The 20112-nt window shown below is 38.9% G+C and overlaps 1 protein-coding gene across 1 annotated transcript in view; it reads right to left on the reverse strand.

Annotated features, from left to right (window-relative positions):
* nbeab (neurobeachin b) overlaps positions 1 to 20112 on the reverse strand; it is a 216828-nt gene that overhangs the window by 163668 nt on the left and 33048 nt on the right. The window contains exon 2 of the mRNA XM_030744567.1: positions 1358 to 1589. Coding sequence (XP_030600427.1) covers positions 1358 to 1589 — 232 coding nt within the window. The remainder of the gene's footprint in view (positions 1 to 1357; positions 1590 to 20112) is intronic.

The following is a 20112-nucleotide window of genomic DNA, read 5'->3' on the forward strand; positions in this document are numbered from 1 at the left end:
ATGGAGAATGACTTGGAAAACTGCAGTGAAAATGCATTTTAATTTCATCATGTGAAACATAATTTAGAAGCAACACAGGGTACGGGTGTAATTTGCACAGCCCAGCACGTCAGTGACAATGACTTCAGTACACAAAACCACAGTGACATCTCTAACATTAATCTTCACACACTGAGAAGTTCATAAGCCCAGTCGTTTCAGTCTCCTGGTGTGTATGCTTCTAATTGAACCCCAGGTGTTATCAAAAGGATATTCCAATATAATGCTGGTGCCAAATTTTATTACATCTACACTTTGTCCAAAGCCCTGCTACTAGTGGGACCAAAAAAAACAATGAGAATGAGACGGAGTGAACCGTGAAGTTGCAAGGAGTAGTGAAGGTGGATGAGTAGGAATAGTGGAGGTGGATGAGTTTAAATACCTGGGGTCAACCATCCAAAGCAATGGACCGTGCACAAGAGAGGTGAAGAAGAGAGTGCAGGTAGCTCGGAGTAGGTGGAGATACGTGTCAGGGGTGACTTGTGACAGAAGGATAGCAGCAAGAGTGAAAGAGGTTTACAAGACTGTAGTGAGACCTGCTGTGATGTACGGTTGAGAGACGGTGGCATGGACAAAAAGATGAGGAGGAGGACCAAGAGCCGGCAGAGTTGAAGATGTTAAGATTTTCAGTATTAAGGTGTTATTAGAAATGAGAAATGTCAGAGGGACAGTTCAGGTTTTGAGCAGTTTGAAGACAAACAGGCAAGGCTGAGATGGTTTGGACATGAGCAGAGGAGGGATGGTGGATATATTGGAGAAAGGATGTTGAATATGAAGCTACCAGGCAGGAGGCACAGAGGAAGATCACAGAGAAGATTCATGAATGCGGTGAAGGAGGACATGCAAAAGGTTGGTGTGACAGAGGAGGATGCAAAGGATAGGGTGAGATACAGGCAGCTAAAAGGGAGCAGCCAGAAGAAGAAAATCAAGTGCTATTGTGACTTTTCCCAAAAAAACTGATGTGCCAAGAAAAACTGTGCAGGTTTATTTAATTACTGACAAAAACACAATTAATTCTGCATACATTTGAAGGAATTTATTTTTATATTCTTTAATCATGCTACTATAATTGTTTTAGATGATATTTATGGCATAGTCACATTTTTCCAACCACAATCTGCAGCACTGTTAGCACTGTCTACTGTTAAGTCAACATGCAAAGCTTTTAAACCTTACAGAGATGTGGTTTTGTTGACTGAAGCTAAAACTAAAGAGGCATAATAACACACAAGGCATCAGCATGTTCATTAACATCAATCATCTGAAAGCAAAAAAAAAAAAACCTAGCCTACATCTGCTAATCATATCATTATCATACCTGCAATCATGTCATCCACTGAGCTCATTTTCAACAGCACCTGCTGGATAAGGCCCACTTCAGTGCTCGTTTGCAGATTTCGAACACTTTTTCGAAGGATGGCAGTAAACATGCTCCAGATTTCAGCCTGGCAGGTGATGTCACAGTGCTCCAGCAGCTCCACCAGGCAGCTGATGCTTTCTGCATCCTGGATAATGAAGTTTGTCTCCAAATCAAACTCGCCACCCACCAACTGCAAAAATAAGTTGAGACAGATGGGAAATGTGTGAAAAGATTGAATTTTCATCCCCTTTGACATGGTGGTTAAATTAGTTTATTTTATGCTGATGTAACGATGCAGCAAGGAGCAACTTTTATTAAATTTATGCACTGGCCATTGCTGTTTGACCCAGCTTTCAACCCTTTTTTTCTTGGAGGGAATTAACTAATAGGATCCTTTCATAAATGCTACAGTTCACTAAACTGATGGTTAAGGCTAGAACTGGGAGAAAAAGTGAAAATCTTTTTCCTTCTACAAGATTTCGATCAGAATTTAAGCACCCGTGAAAATAGAGCCAGCATACAATAAAATAAAAGGAGAAGGCAGATGGAACCACTGTAATGCCACGGCTCCATTTAAAACACAATTGATAATCGCCATTAAGAAAGTAGAAAACTGCAATCGATTATGCAGTTCTTCAAGTCCAAAAAGCATGAAATTAGCCCTTTGAAAAAGTGCATGGTATTTATGGAGCGTGCTGTCAACAACCTGCTGGTGGGCATCAAAGCAAGCAGGTGGAAAATGGCCCTAGATTTCCACTGCACATTACTGTGACTGACAGGTAATAGCTAGTTGAGAGCAAAAGCTGCCTAAAGTAGCAGAGAGAGACTAGTCCATGAAGGTATAAACAAGGCCTCAACTCAATCATCATCAGATCTTGGCACAATTACAACGATGTGTGTCAAAAGGAATCTGGGACTTTAACTTCTGAGGGACAGTCTTTGCTCAGAGTGCAGATAAAAACATAGTGAAACTGCACAAAAAAAACCTTATATAGTCTCTCTGAGGCATAACACACATCGATGTGCATGAAAATGCAATCTCATCAGACACAGCCTGGCCGAGGTTCAAGGCTTAAAGTTATCTTTATTGGCCCATTTGGAGTGATTTGTGCTCACATAATAGCATTAAACATAACAAGAACATCCACAGTTATTACAGGAAATGGAAAATTCATACCAAACAATGATATTTGCCATTATGTAAATTAACAGGACTCAGTATATAAGAGGCCAGCAGTCCTCCCAACAGGGATCCTCAAACAATGACCTGAGAGGAATGTGTGGCATTGGACTTCCTAAGGAACTGCCTGCTATAAATAACCAAAAGCTTGGCCTGACTCCTGATTGCAGTCTCCCTACATTTAACAGCCGTAGTTACACATGCGAAGATCATAGAACTGTAAGTGATAAGAAAAAAATTAATCTTTTCATTCAAAAAACTGTAAAAAGCATTTGCCAACATATTTAGAAAACCATTCTCAAATCTGAAACTCAGCCTGAAAACCAGACCACTTCATCAATCAATCAACTTCTTCATGAAGAGCAGAGACATTGATCAGTGAGGCGCTAACAATAGCAAGAGATTCACAGCTTGGAAACACAGTGGGTGGGGGCAAGATGTTATCTGACTCAATTCAGTGGGCATCATGTGCAGACGATTCCAATGAAGCCAAACAGGCTGTAACAACCCTGTGTAAGCACAGCCACTCGGTTAACTGGTATAGAAAATTAACAGACTGATGGAAAGCTAATTATCTGTAGACAGATCATCCTCAAAGCCAAACAATCTGTTCTCAGTGCCATCCGCTTAATATCACACTGCATGTACCTGTGCAAAAAGCCACAACGCAAACTCCAGTGAAGCAACATTTTGTTGATTCACACGTTCTTTGGGTAAAACATGCTGAATGTGCTCGATATTTAGGTTGATGCAATACTCCATGCACAACAGGTCTGCTCAGTAATACACTCAAAAGACACTTGCCCAGCATTTTCCTAAATCAATATTTCAGTCAGCCAATAGTATTAATGTATACATTTTTAATATATGCTTTTTAACAAAATCAAATATTTAAAAAAAAAAGTTTTATGTGAGTAATTTAGGAATTAACAGCAGCTCCGACTCCTTCATAATCACATTAAGCAGAGCACAGGCGACTGACAGTGGTACAGACTTTCAATATAACTCCAGCATATTTTATATGTATATACACAAAGATTACTGGAGAATAAATCAGTACAAGAAGCATTCAGAGAGCAGAAACCTCCGTCAAAGCAGCTCACTCTCTGGGCACTTTTAAGAGAATAGTATTGTATTTTCTATATATTCATTTTGTTTCTTTATTCTTTTTAAATGAACTTTAAGAACTTTGTAATGCAGTAAATCAAGTGCAAAGTGCAGGATGTTTTTTTTTTTGCCCCATTGAAACCCATTTTAATATACTTGACTGTAATTATTTTTTATTTATGCAGATATAGTACATGTGTGGCATTCATTTCATTGTTTAGTAATAAGTGAAAAAGTATATACGATACTCAAAGTAACCCATGTCAACATGTTCTTGTGAGTTTGAAAATTTATTGTCATTTCAAATAGCTCTATATAGCATTAATATCACTCTGACCTTCAGATCAAGCTATTGACCTTGAAGGAGAGGTCAGAGGTCAGATGTGACATGATATTTTAAATCTTTATACAGCACTTTCTAAATGTTGACAATACACACCACATTTGTAAGAATCATAGTTTCTAAGTTGAGGCTTTTTGTCAGTTTTCAACCAGTAAATCGTTTAGTTGACCTTGAAGACCTTGATGGATGTTTGCCACATGTTAACATGACCCCACCCTGCACCCCTACAAAGTTTCATCAGAATTCATTCAAAACTTTTCAAACTATTGTGTTTAGAGACAGAATGACACACACACACACACACACACACACACACACACACACACACACACACACACACACACTATCACCCTCCTTGGCCGAGGTAATTAGAATTCTTTAATACCAAAATATTGGCATCAGCACAAGCTGAAAACTTGCCAAAATACAAAATAATGCATACCAGGAGCCAGGGATGCACACAGAGGAAACATGGAACACACAGAGCACACAGCACGACGGAGGACGTGACAAAGAACCGAGGAAAGCTGAAGATTTAAATGCACACATGAGGTAACTGGGGAGAGAGGACACAGCTAGGGAAAACAAGACACAGGTGAACGGCCTCAAAGGGAAACAAAACTGAATACAACGCACAAAAGACACAAGACTAGCAAAATAAATCAGGAAGTAACTAAACACAGGAACAGGAACACAGACCTGACACAGAACGGAGGCGGGCAGGAAAAGAAACTCAAGGACTGAGCTATAATTACAAATTTCATGAAGAGAAATAAGCTAGAATACAAAACTCAAATTGGCCCAAGACCAAACAAAGCAGAAAAGATGCAACAGTGAAGAATCTAAACCATCAGCAAGCTAAGAAACAAACTGAAGATATTTAGCAAGAACAGAATTTCAAAGATCAAAAACCAAAAGACCCGGGAACATGACATGATGGTTCTATATCCTGCTCAGTTGGTGCACCAGCAGCAGCAGCCTGATCTGCTGATACAAGGCACAATGTATCAACGCTTTCATGTTGTTTACACCAAATTCCGGCCCATCCATACTTGGTTGTAACCAGTGGTTATTTGAGTTATTCTTGCCTTCCTGTGAACTCAAAGAAGTCTGGCTGTTCTCCTCTGACCTCTGCCATCAATAGAACTTCCACTCACTGGATATATTCTGTTTTTTGGACCATTCTCTGTAAACCCCAGAGATGGTTGTGTGGGAAAATCCAAGTAGATCAGCAGTTTCTGAAATATTGCCTGTCTGGCAACAACAACCACATTCAATCCCTTAATTCAACCATCAAAATCACGTAAATCACCTTTGTTCCTCATTCTGATGCACAGTTTGAGCTTCAGCAGGTCATCTTGACTGTGTTGACATGGCTTGCTGCCATCTAATTGGCCAATTAGATATTTACATTAACAAGCAACTGAACAGGTGTACCTACTGAAGTGATCAGTGAGTATACTGTAAGTAATTAATACAAAGAAAAAGGCACAACTGGCATGCTTAATGATATGATATTATAAGATATTATTGATACAGTTCAGTCTATGCAGCACCTGCCATGTTCCCCTCTTTTGAATAAACTGTGACCGTGTCTTTATAGCGTTATGTTCATCTAAGACCACACTGTGTCTGAGGCATAAAGAATGCCAATATATCAAATGGCTGATAATAAAAGACATTTTCTGGGATACAAATGCTGTCAAAGGTTGTTCGCCTGTCAGTAAATTATTATCAGAAAAATGACTCTCCTTTTTTTTAGCCTCTATGATGTTCATCATCCAAGAACATGTGCAATAAGGGGGAAAAGAGCCATAAAGGCTAGACTAAATCTCATAATTCTTAAGTGCAATTGCCATTAATCACACTATTCACAGGCATGTCACAATCCCGAGAAGTGGTGTAATTGCACGTTTGGTTCCCCCGAATAATTTTCACCCATTATCTTACAAGAGGCACATAAAGACATTAAATCACTGATTACACACTTAACAGGTGGACAGACACATTTTTTTTTTTTTTTGTATCTCAGGCATACAAAATTTCATCAATGCACAGTTTGAATACCACTTAGTTTCAGATGTAAACCCCATAATCAGTGTAAATGACTAAACTTTGAGGCAAATGCTACAGAAAACAGAAAATTCCGACAGAGAAAATAGCTGCTAAAAAGGAAAAGGAAACTAGCGTCACTATTCCACATAAAAGAAGTAGTTACATTAATTCATATAACAGGCATTAACTGGTTGGCTAATGGACCAAGAAAACAAGCAAAATGCACTTAAATATGCTACAGTACATGTCATCAGATGAGTCAGGAACATTTGCTGCATGCAAACATGTCAAGATGAACACAACACACGGCTGAAGTGCGAAAACAGGGAAAATAAAGGGAGTACAGACAGCATGGATTTGTAGTAAACTGCAAAGAGTCGTCCTCTTCAGCTGTGTGTGATATGTCCCCGTTCTGCTTGTGAAAAGGTCAGGTTATTCTTTGTTGGAAACTTGACGTGGGTGGACAGAAAAATTACTGGTTTGTACTGAGATGATATTTTTGGTGTTTTCTCGTAAAGCCAACTGTTTCCACTGCCATTCAAAGGCTTGCTGTTGGGCAAAAATCAACTAGAACTGGCCCCGGAAAATTGTGTTCCATTAGGTTTAGATGACGTAAAAGAACTTCAGGGTCGGGCCGTGAAGATGGAGAACCTGCCAAAAAGATCTCTACACTACATTAATTAGACCTTCTTGGAAGAGTAGCTAGATAGAGCCCACTCCTATATTGAATAGTTATATTAGCCTCCCTGGAGTTTATTTAATGACAGCAAAATTGACAGAAGGAACTGAAAATAATCTCTTAGAGATACTGGCCTGAACACCATTAGGATAATAAACGGGAAAACCACAGCCGCTCATCACTTGGTTAAGAAAGACGATGATGGTCACAGCATAACCATAAACAAAGATAAAAGCGGAGAGGTCTTTGAAGAGAAATGACCTCAAAGGGTGGATTCACCGTTCAGCATGACAATGACCTTTTAGCACATAGCAAAGACAGCGCTGCAGGTGCTACATGATAAGTGTCTGAATGTCCAGTGACCAAGACACCGGCCATGGTCTGGAGGTGAACTTATGAGAAAGTCTTTGGTGAGACCTGAAGATTGGATGGATATGAGCAGGAGAAAGCAATCTGTCAGGAGCTAACAGGATCTCCACAAAAGACTGGCACACAGAAGAGCATGATGTGTTCACAATAACATAAATAAGAAATTTCTTTGTTTAAGATTTATTGATTATGCAACATTTCTTAACAGATTGTAATTTTGTAGCTTATGTCTACAATATAGCTAAATTGAAAGAAAAAAAAGCTTCTGCCATGTTTTTGAAGGTTCCCACAGTGTGAAATTTCTCAACAAAAGAATTATAGCTCCTTATAAAACAGCCCAATAGTCCATAGGTTTAGTAGAACTGCATTTAAAACAATCACAACTGCAATCTACAAAACCGTACTGACTGATAAAACCCAACTGGTGTAGGATTTTTAAGACTGATACTAATATATCTGGTGATTTAAAAATCTTTTTGTTTCCAGACACACAAAACAAACAGGTTTCCCAAACATCTGTGTAGTTCTTGTGTGAGTCCCTACTAAGATACTGACACTGCAGTTCAAAAATAATCTTATTTAAGTGTCAACAAGTCATAGATTACTCATTTTTTTGCACGTTGTTGTGTTTGTGGCGCTCCTAACAGCTGTTGCCACCACAGAAGCGCCTCTGGTGGACAAACTATGCAATATCAACACTCATTACATAGCTGAAGGGTGTTTCTCTCCTCTCTTCTTGACTTTTTTAAATTTGCATTTGTCGGCCGTTACAAATGCTGATACCGATTTGTCGACAGATAGCTAATATTGGCCCTGCTGATATATTGGTTATATAGCTGATATATAGCTATATATCAGGGCTGATATAATTTTAGAGCTGAAAACACCTTAAAATTTTTGTCTCTACAGTGTAGCTTTAAAGGACACATCTAAAAACAGAGAGACGATGTGACTGTGCACTAATTTAATTTGCGCCGATTTTTTCACATTTAAACCGGAGGGCATCTGAGTGTGCTGGTGACACTGAGTTCCTCTGCCAAATCCTTTCCCACTGACGCTCAGAGACCAGTAATCTGCACAGCAAAACTCCAGCTTTGTAAAAGACACAAGCATCATAAATTCAGATGCAAATGTGTCACAATAATGAAAGGTCTTCACTGTTCACTACAAAGAAAAACATGGTGTTGTGCACTCTTTAAGCCTCACTGCAAGCCTTATCTTGTGATGTGATCACATGTAGTTGTAAATCTGTACTGTCAATCAGTGTTGTGCACCTGATCACAGTGATTTCACACTCAGCTATATTTATGAATTTATTATTATTTAAATGCAAAAAAAGTATGCCTTTTTATAGTAAAAAGTTACAGAAGGAATTATTTTTTGTTTTATTATTCTGTAGACAGTTTATCTTTCCCATGTGGATCAATAATCACGCTTGTGTTTTCTGTATATGTGCTTTGGAGGCTCCAACTAATCCGACTCATCATCCCACATAATGAATGCTCTTTTCTGCCTCTACACTTCTTTAAAGGGAAGAAATGGAAAAATGATGGGCTCTATCTGAAGGCTTTCAGGTGCTTCCAGAGTTTAAGGTCTGTGTTGCAGCGCAAGCCAAGCACTGAGTCAGTATGTCAAGTGTCATCTTAAGCATTTATCATAGTCTCCGCACAACTACTGAACTGCATTCACTTTTTTTCCTCCCCACTCAAACACAAACTTAAATGGAACTGAATAATTTAACATTTCTTTGAATGCACCATGATTTATCGTCACAGAGGCATTGGATGTTCTCTGCCAGAGCAAATGTACTGGATTGCAGACATGCACACACCTCTAAAGAAAGTCTCAGTCATGTGGAAGCCTGTTGTAATTTGAGAGAAGGAAATTCCAATAATTCAAATATCCATTGTGCTTAAAAATCAGAGTTTTGCAGGCAACAGTAAAGCGAATTCTCAGGAGAGGAGCCCATGGAAGAAGAAAACCTGCTTCCTGTAGCGAGAGCTAATCATATGATTTCAATTAAAAATATCTGCCTGGGACTATTAAGACACCCAGAAGGTCAATGCAGCTGTGGGTCGATGGGTTGCGCCAAAAAAAAAAAAAAAAAAAAGCCAGGAAGGTTATGAAAACCCTACAATGTGTGTCAGGGGAGCAACACCACCTTAATTAGACTAACTGGTATGTATGCAGCTCAAGCTGTCAGATGTCAGGGTGGTGAGTGACAGCTAGCTAGTTTCAATACACAGAGCCTCAGCACCAAGAGAAAGCCTCACCATTCACAAACCAGAGGTAAATCTAGAGCAGCAATAATGTCTCTCAGACACCGCAGCACACTGGAGCATCACTGAACTGCTCACCACCATATACGATATTAATTATTCCACCTGGCTGACCTGCATAGATGGAGTTCCTGTGGAATTACAGATAACCCAGCAGATTGTTTTCCCATCTATTCACTTTCTGAAACATTTAGCATGTATCCTAACTTGTAAATGGGCAAAAGGCAGGATGGACCATGCACTGGTTGTCAGACTATCGCAGGGCCAACACAGAGAGACAGGCAACCATTCTCACTATCATTCACACCTACAGGCAAATTAGAAATCACCAATTAACCAGCATGCATGTCTTTGGACTGTGGGAGGAAGCCAGAGTACTCAGAGAAAATCCACACAAGCACGAAGAGACCACAAAAACTCCAAAAGCTAAGCTGTTATTAATATTTTTACTGTGATGGAATAAGCAGTCTGCCAAGCAGGTATTTACTTTACTTGGGAGCATGAATAAAAATGTTTATGCTGCAGCAACAATTAAGGTGTTGGTTATTTACCCCAGTGGATACTCTTTTAGTGCAACAGGGTTATGAACTTCAATTTAATACTTTTTTCCCCCCCATCAAAACAATTTGTGCGTCATTGCCATGAGGCACAGTATTAAGAGTTACATCTGTGCCCTCAACAATCCCTCCACTTTCAACTACTTCTGATTAGGCCAGGGCTAAAGGCTTACTGTCGCCATGGTGACAGGCAGATTGGACTTGAGACCATTTTGAAGAGAAGTCTACAGTGGCCACTAAATTGGGTGAAAATAAATAGAAGTGATGTCCTATTTACAAAGATCGCTGCACTGATGGAGTCGCTTGAAAGCAGATGTGGAGAGTACAAATTTCCTTCCTGATGGTTTTTAATTGATAAAACGAGATGTGGTTCATATATTATATATATATATATATATATATATATATATATATATATATATATATATATATATATATATACACATACATACATACATATGTGCAGTCTACTGTCCATTCTTTTAATAAAATTGGTTAACATGAGATGTGTAGCATGTGCAACCTTTTTTATTGTGTTTTTACCCCTGAAAAAAAATAAACCTGGACCTTCACAATAAGAGGACACACAACTGATAATAATGAGTTTGCCAATCAGGACTTTGAACTTTGAACTTGCATCAAAAAGCTAAAAAGTACTCATGATGTGCTCAGCACAATAACAGAAGAATGAAGCTCCAATGCATGATGTTTGGTGCTGCTAACAAACAGAACCTCAGCATAAAAATAAACAACCAAAAACTGATAGCATCAGTTTTTTGTTATAGGACATTATACTCTGGTGGCCTATTCCAGCAAAAGCAGTGTCAGTATTTGGAAGTCCAACTCTGGTAAGGTTCAGCTACAAAATCAGAAAAGCCAACAGCTCCCATCTTTTGAAAAACCAATGCAGTCAAGGAGATGATGAAAAATATGGCATGCACAAGTAAAGAGGAGGAAACAATGAGCTGACCGTTCCCCAGCCAAGTGCTTAACAGCACCAGAGGGAGTCAAACACAAAACACTATTCAAGCAGAATACTTGTTTTTTTCTCCCCCAACAACTCGTTTCTTCATGGTCTCTGCAAAAAATTATTTTTAAGCACCAAGGAGAAAAGACAAAAATCTCTGAACTGTGCAGGAATTTAAAAATGTAAAAGAGAATGTTATGTAATGATAGCACAGTCCATTCACACAAAACACAAGCATAACTTTACATTTAGACCCACAGTCTATTTTGAAATATGACATTGAAAAAATAACGAATAATTTTTAAATGCCTGTGTTTTGAATAATGTAGCACGAAGCACAGATGAGAACGGAAAAGAAAGGCAAAAGCATTCCAAAGTTCCGAACCAAATATTCAAACTTGGGTAAAAAATAAAGAAAAATGCGCATTTGATACAAAGAAAAAAACATTCTGAGTGTGGATTACGTCTTTTACCTCTGCAGATAAAATGAGAATAGAAAACACAGAATTAGAGCTGTCTAACTCATAATGCAACTACAAGCAATATGGAGCGGAGAACCATATTCAAAAACGAAATGTCAAACTAATTTGGGAAACCATTCATACGAGAGAATTTGATCTTGCTTGGAGAAAAAAAAATGTGCAAAAAACAAACTGCTAACCTTATTAGCTTTTAGGTTTTCTCCGACGTGCCAAAACAAATGACATGAAAAGAAAAATGGATCAAGATGTTATGCAAATGCCGGCGTGCATTGCGACAAAATGGTACTGCCACTCTAGGGAACAACTGTGAAGAGTTGAGCTGGAAGCCCACTCAGGGCCATTCTTTCTTTAGTCGGAAAATGTCACCAAAATAAAGGTCAAGCCATTTAAGGCAGATGGGTGAGGAACGTTGGAGGAGGGAGCGTCAAAAATGTAAGAAATCAGTTTATTGCTTCTGTGCTTCCACTGAGTTTGATGAATGGCCTTCACATCAATGCTGAACTATGCTAATGACCATACTAATGCCCCTATCCACTCTGCTTCACTGATGAGTTAAGCACACAACAGAGCTGCGGACTGTCTGGAAGGGAGAAAATAATTATTCTTTCTCCCTTTAGAAGACAATCATTTTCTGAAGCGCGGGGAGACATCAGACACCAGACTTAACATTTTCAAAATACGGTAAAACTCACGACAAGACATTTTTGTGCTAGACTGCTGAAATATTGACATAGAGGGTCCACAATTTGCACAAGTGATGTCAGACAAGCAGAACTGATTCCAAGATAATGCCACATACAAATTACAGACATAGACAGCAGGCTCCTTCTGTCTTCACTGAATATTGTTTCACTGACAAAAGTCCCATCTCAGACATGTCTAAAAAACATGCTTAAACTACGAGAGAGAGAAAAAGACTTGCAATTGATATAACAGTCTCTTAAGTCTGATAATAGTGCAGAATCATATCTTAGTCCTGGCATGCTTGAAAGACTGGAACCCTTCCTCATTTTCTAGTCAATCATGATTCACATTTGCATTGCAACATCACGCAACCATATGAAAACTGTCTATTTAACCAAGTCCAAAAATTTAATACAGGCCTTTTGGCTTACTGAATTAACACAGGGAAGACTCGCAGGGATCTTGCAAACACACTCATCTCTGATTTCATGCTGCAGCTACACCAAACACAGCCAGAGTCTTTTGCAAAGCCATATGGAAAAGAAAGAGAAGAACAGCTTGTAAGAATTTCCTGATCCCTCCGATGCTAAAACTTTAGGTTTCATTGAAGTCTTCCAAGTTTTATGCTATTATTTACTCGTTAAAGTAACTTCTTTCCCTTTTTTCAAAGGGATTAGAAAGTGTTTGCTTTATGTTAATTGCACTCACCAGCCACTTAACTAGGTCTTTAGTGCTTCATGGAACAGGAAACATTCCTCAGAGATTTTGGTCAATATGGACATCATAGCATCACACAGTTGCTGCACATTTGTCAGCTGCACATCCATGATGAGATTTTCCCGCTCCACAGCATCCCAAAGGTGCTCTATTGGATTGAGATCTTTTGACTGTGGAGGCCATTTGAGTGCAGTGTTAGATTGAGTGAGTTTTGTGAGATGGTGTGTTATCCTGCTATGAGCAACAATCAGAAGTTGGCTACACTGTAGTCAGAAAGGGATGGGCGTGTCAGCAACAACACTCAGGCAGCCTGTGGCATTTAAACAATGCTCAGTTGGCACTAAGGGGCCCAAAGTGTGCCATAGAAAAAGTCCTCACACTATTATACAACCACTACCTGCCTGAAACGTTGATACAAGGTAGGATGGAGCCATGCTTTCATATTGTTTATGCCCAATTCTGACCCCACCGTCTGAAGTCAAGTCAAGTCAAGTCAAGTTTATTTATAAAGCACATTTAAAACAACGACGTTGACCAAAGTGCTGTACAAGATCTGTAACCCCAAGGACTATACTAAATAAAAATCGAAGGTCACAGTAGAAAACAAAACTCAGACCGGGCAGCGTATTTCCAGTCTTCTGTTGCCACGTTCTGGTGAGCTCATTCGAAATGTACCCTTAGTTTCCTGTGCTTAACAGTGGTACCTGTTGTGGTCGTCTGCTGCTGTAGCCCAACTGCTTCAAGGTTTGATGTGTTATACATTAAGAAATGCTTTTCTGCATACCTTGATTGTATCATGTGGTTATCTGAGTTACTCTTGACTTCCAGTCAGCCCGCAAGCAGTCTGAGCATTCTCCTCTGACATCAACAAGACATTTCTGCCTAAAGAACTGCCACTCACTGGATATTTTCTCTGTAAACCGTAAATATGATTGTGTGGGAAAGTCCCAGTAGAGCAGCGATTTCTGAAACCAGCCTATCTGGCACCAACAACTATTAAAGTCATTCTGATGCTTGATTTTAACTTCAGCAGGTTATTTTGACCATGTTGTTGTTTTTTTTTTCTTCTCAGTGGCAGAAACAACCTTCCATATTGTTCTGATTGTTTGTGTATCTGTTTGCTCTTCTTTTATGTCATCCCTTTAACCTAACTCCCCCCCCCCCCCCCCCCCCGCACCTGGTCATTTCCCTGAGTGGGGTTTCACATAAGTTCTCTTCCTGTTAAAAGGGAGTTCTTCCTCCCCACCATCACCAAGTGCTTGGGGTCAGACTTTACCTTACCTTATAAACCACCTTGAGATGACTGTTACTGTGAGCTGGCACTATATAAATAAAATGGAACTGAATTAAATACCCATCAGCAAAAAGCCTGAACCAATTATTTCTTATCTTACTACAAACTGTAAGGCAAATGTTTGCTTCATAATCAAAAGTACAGTTCATGTCAGATGAACCAGACAGATGAGAGGACACAGGCTGCATAACACCCACTGCATTAGAGCAGCTTCTGTGTGACACCTGGAGAGGCTCCTCTCCTTCACTAAAAATTAGGCTCAGTCTAACATGTAGCAGACAGCAGCCACCTGGTATGTCTGAATTTCTGAGTACATCTCATGCCATGTACAGTCAGAGTGTGGATACAAAGTAAGACAAAGTAGACTATATTCGACATCCATATGCCTGACTGTGGTGGGCAAATTTGCCAATATTTGTTTTCTCACAGCTCAGGGGACAGTGACTTAATGAAGAGTGAATGTGCTAGAAAAATAAAGGCAGATACAAACTTTTAAGTTTCCATGCAACCTTTAATGGCACCATTCGCTGAAAACAGCTGCTGTGTCGACATTACAGCAAAATTAAAGTAACGTGTATCCAATCTAATTGTTCACTGTTTGCATTTTAATAGTGACAGATAAGCATAAACCTACTAGTAAGCACTGGGAGGTCTGGAGAGAATGTGATCTGATTTATTGACATAGTCACATAGTCCTTGCATGTGACCAGACAGTGACTATGACATCAGGAAGGCTGGTGTTTGTGGAAACAGTGCCAAAGATTTAAAGATTACAGTGTTTATGCCTCACTGAGCTGGGTACAGCATACAGATGGAGCTAACAAGCCCCCAGAAAAAAAATGATGATGAAAGTTGCTCCATAATCATTCAGTCAAAGAGTGAAGCCACAGGCAAGGATTTTGGAAAATCTTTAGTTAACAGACCCTTTTTGAATTTATCATCTGGAAACATCTGCTTGTCAGTTCACTGACAACTTTGTCTTCCCACCTTCAGACTATCAGCTGGGTTTGCACACTCACAACATCTCTGTTTAAAAAATGAGCACAAAGATTTCAACTCACTGCTGTGATTTCTGGCTACTTGCATATAGTAAAAGAATTTAAGATAAGAAGCACAATTTCCAAACAATGTTGCTTTGTTTAAAAAAAAAAATTTTAATGTGCATTGAAATATGTAATTAAATACTAATTGCCTCAGTGTACTGTAGTGTTTTGCACATGGAAGACATATCAACATTAAATTATTCCTGACAGTTAATTAACCTAGTGTAAACTACATTTCACAGCACTAATTGCTGGTAAGTTGCTGCTGTGGTTGTGGGTGTGGTGGTGGCTTAAAGTCTGCAGCAATTTCATTGTTTTCTTGAAATATTTCTATAATTATTTTTTAATAGGAAGGGTGAAATTTATTTTTTAATCGCTGGAGCAATAAATCTGCTTTTTTTAATGCCTCTGAACAGCTATTTCACTGGTGACATTTGCAGATTTACCATGATTTAAAAATATTTTTAACTCGTAAAAAAGTGATAATTTCAAATGCCACTTTTTTCATGATATAGTTCTCTAGGACATGTTCTGTAGCAGAAGGCTGGTAGATGCTAATCACACCCAAACCACTAGTATATGGAAGCTGCATTGAACTCTGAGGCTTATCAGCCCAAAATTCACTTGCAGCATGATGAAAATCCCAACATTTAACCAACATCTTAAAGAACATCATCATGAGAACAGTTTGGGAGTATACAAAGAGAAAGAAGACACTAAGAGACATCCTAAATGCACAGAATAAATAAATAAAAACGTGCATGCCAAGCTCTTTGAAAAGATACTGCGCAGAAATAGTACTGTTTAAAAGGTGAAGAGCCAAATTAGACCAAATCAATATATTGCCAATATTGATCTGGTCTAGATTTCTTCAGTTTACAGCACTTTGCATTATGTTTAGATAATAGACAGATAGATGGATGATAGATAAAACCCAATTCATATCATTACTTTTTAAAGCACCCTCACTTTAATTTGAGGGCCTAACACATCTGCACAACACTGCCGGTTTCACAAGTTTAGTTTAAATTCAGTTTTAAAGTCAGACAATGACTGATGACTGCAGCAAAAACCCAATTTCCAATTCCCTAATTTTTTTCTTAAATCATGATGATCAACTTATTTTGGCGACTATTAGCAGCCTGACCTTTAAAAATCGTAAATACTGCACTAAAATGACTACATCCCCCTTTTTTGACCCATTTATTTTTTAAACAATTATCAAACCTGGATTTGGTTAAAAAAAGATTCTATTTGCTATTTTAAACACTTTATGATTTGTGAAAATACAAAAAGCCCACTTTCACTGGCTTTTTCTCCATCTTATCTCCATCAAGCCAAATGTAGGTAGAACATGCATATTTGAACTGAATAAACAAACAGTTTTATGAATAAAAACTGGGTTGCAAGCAGGGTTAACTCTTAAACTGGGATATTTTCATGGCCCTTCACAACAATAAGTTGAACTGTAAGCAAAAATTCTTGTCCCTGAACAGTTTCATGATCATTTCCCTCAATTTCAACTTCAGAAACATCTTTAATTCATCATTATCTTTTAGCTGTGAAAGACAGACTTATAATATAAATGCATCCAACCATCCATTCATCATCTTCTGTTTATCCAATCCAGCTGTCATAGGGTGAGAGGCAGCGTACACCCAGGACAGGTCACATGTCTGTCTCAGGGCTAGTGTATAGAGACAGACAACCATTCATGTTTAGTCACACCTGCAACCAATTTAAACCAAAAAAGAAGTCATATGAAAACAAAAACAGTTTACACTCACTGCTTTGTTATGTACACCTGTTCAACTGCTCGTGAATGCAGACATCTAATCAGCCACTCACATGGCAGCAACTCAATGCCTTGTTGGTGCTAAGTTTTGAAGAGAATGGTCTGAAAAAAGAGAAAATATCCAGTGCGCACAGTTCTCTGGGCACTTGTTGAATGCAAAACATGCTAGAGGCCAGAGGACAATGGCCAGACTGCTTCCAGCTGACAGGAAGGCAAGTCATTCAAATAACTACTTTTTACAACCACAGAAGGAAGAAGAGCATTTCTGAACGCACAACACATCAAACCTTGAAGCAGATGGTCTACAGTGGCAGAAGACCACACCGGGTGCCACTCCTGCCAGCTAAGAACAGGAAACTGAGGCTACAATTCACTTTGCTCTCCCACATTGGACAACAGAAAACGTGATCTGGTCCGACTTCTGCTGCAATATTCCAATGGAGGGGTTAGAATTTGGTGTAAACATGAAATGGTATGATGCTGTGGGGGATATTTTCATGACAGTTTTTGTGCCTCTTAGTAACAACTGAGCATCATTCAATGCCACAGCTTACCTGGGTACTGTTGCTGTCTATCCCCTTAAGACTACAGTATAGCCATCCTCTGATGGCTGTTTCCAGCAGGATAACAATCTCAATCTAATAGAGCACCTTTTGGATATGGTGGAATGAGAGATTCGCATCATGGATGTGCAGCTAACAAATCTACAGCAACTGTATGATGCTATCATGTCAATATGGACCAAAATCTCTAAGGAATGCTTCCAGCACCTTGTTGAATCTATGGCATGAAGAATTAAAGCAGCTCTGGAGGCAAAAGGAGGTCCAAACCAGCAAGAGCAGGATGTACACAAAAGGAAGTGGAAAAATTTACAAATTTTGAATGAATCCACTAGGACAATCAGGCAAACGATCCTCCTCCTGAGACATTAGATCTTTGCTGCATCAGTTGTTGAATAAAGCCTTTGGTGTCAAGAATACCAGCCCGTTTGAAATGTTTCAAAGCCTAAAGAGGTTAGAAGGAGACAGTTTCAGCTACTGTGTTTTTAAGTTAAGCGGACAGGCTGCCAAAGATCACCATGAGCCAATATGTATACCGAATAGATTTCAGTAAAATGGCAAGGCAAGACAACAGCAATCATATAAAAGTCACTGTTGCTCAGACACGGGACCCTTCAGCCTCAGAATGGGAAACAAAGATCAGAAAAAGATGTTTTCTAGACTCTCTACAGTCTAGAGAATATAATTAGTTTGTTTGCATGTATTCCACTCACTGATTTATTCTCACTTGACTGATTTATTTTCTCAACATAAGTATGCAAAAGCAAAAGGGTGCAGAAGCAGAAAAACAAGCCAGACAAAGCCTACAGTAAAAAACAAAACAGAAAATTTCAAATCCAGGAGGACATGGGCTATTGCCCACATATGTAAGACTGTGTGGTGTATCTGACTTTAGACTGAGAGAAGTCAGAGGAAAATCACACGTATCCAGACAGAGTTGGCAAAAAACTGTGGATCTCTTCATCTGATCCACTTATTTTCTGTGCACGGCAGAACAATTGTGTCCTATCATGCATCACTGGGACCCCATATATTTCATCTCATACTAATCCTGGTGGTGTCTAGTTGTATTAAATTAAATGTCCTGGACCATCTACCACATCAGCAGCAATATGTCAATTCATTCATCCTGTAAGAGCACATTTATCCAACAGAAAAAAATTATTTAACTGAAAGAACATAAAGTAACAGTCGAATACAGACTTTGTATTTTGAACTCCCACCCCTGGAAACACAAGTGTGCCCAAACGTCCTCTCTCACACAAACCAACGCACAGATATTTATCATATTAGATCTTGATTTCATATCACTGGCCTCCTTTTTCAAACCCCAAACTGTTTTCCCTAACCGACACAGCTGCTACAATTATTTCAATCACATAAAAAGACCACAGAGGTACAGGAACATGAACTGAATATTAAAAGCTTCTTCTACTGTCAACAGTAAGAGACCTCACCTCAGGAAAGGTGTTAACTCATCCAGTGTTTTCATCATCTCTGCAAGTAAATTACTGGAAAATTAAATGTAGCGAATCTCAAAAAGTGCAGCAGGTGCAATTTGAAAAGGTTTGGTCCTTTGCTCACGGTCCTACCTAAGTTAATAGCATGACCCCTACTGCCATCTTCGTGAAAAGGAAATAAATGGAAATACATGTGAGGTGTGGTAAAATCATTTAGTCCTACGTCCCACTTCATTTTTTTTCCACTTTACAGTAGAGCCAGATATTTAATTTGAAGGCACCGTGGTTATTCATAATTTAACAAATATACTAATAAAAACAACTTTTAACCTATCATATTATGTGAAGATGTTTAAACTTACAAAGAAATACAACCTTTAAAGGACAAAAGGCTTTTCTTACTCTGTAAGCTAGGAAAGCTGGATATTATTCATATTCCAAAAGCCAAGAAGAGTGAAAACTCTGATTTTGAAGGTAAAACTAAAGAACAATACTGTACTATTCTATATTAAACTATAATGTCAAATGTTCCCCAGCAAGTAACCATTTTTCTCAACCGAGAAAAAACCCCCAAAGCTCATCAGGTAATACTAACCTAATTAATTTTAAAAGCAAAGTAGTAGGGTTCTGAAAGATTCATTCTATGAGGACATGAAATGAGTGATTACTGCAATGATAAAGAGGCAGTCAAACAGATTCCCTTGCTACCAGCTGCCTGTCTTGATTTCAGCACCGAGGACAGCTCCCTTCTTCCAAAAACCTGTTGAAGAATGGGAGCTAGACTTCTGACGCGTCATACGGGAAGGTCCTCTTTAAGTGAGACTGACAGGTTTAGCTTTGTAACGTGGAGTTTTTACTTTCCATGGATTCGTGAATGTCTAAAATGCTTTTATGCAGCGTCTAAACTGTCTAGCCTCAGCTAGTCAGTTCCACCAAACACTGTCATGTGGAGCAGCCAATGAACATAGAAGGGAGCCCTTTCATCTGTGGCCAGTCTTGAACTTTAAAGCACTCTGACTGACAAACTAAAATGGGGATCAAAGCAAAGTAATGCTGGTCTGTTTGCTTTTGAATGGCACTTACGAAAAGACCTTGTCTTTGTTCCACTCTACTAATTAATCACACCTTTTAGCTGGCCACAC

Source organism: Archocentrus centrarchus, chromosome 13 (assembly GCF_007364275.1).
Source record: "Archocentrus centrarchus isolate MPI-CPG fArcCen1 chromosome 13, fArcCen1, whole genome shotgun sequence".
NCBI classification, from domain to species: Eukaryota; Metazoa; Chordata; class Actinopteri; order Cichliformes; family Cichlidae; genus Archocentrus; species Archocentrus centrarchus.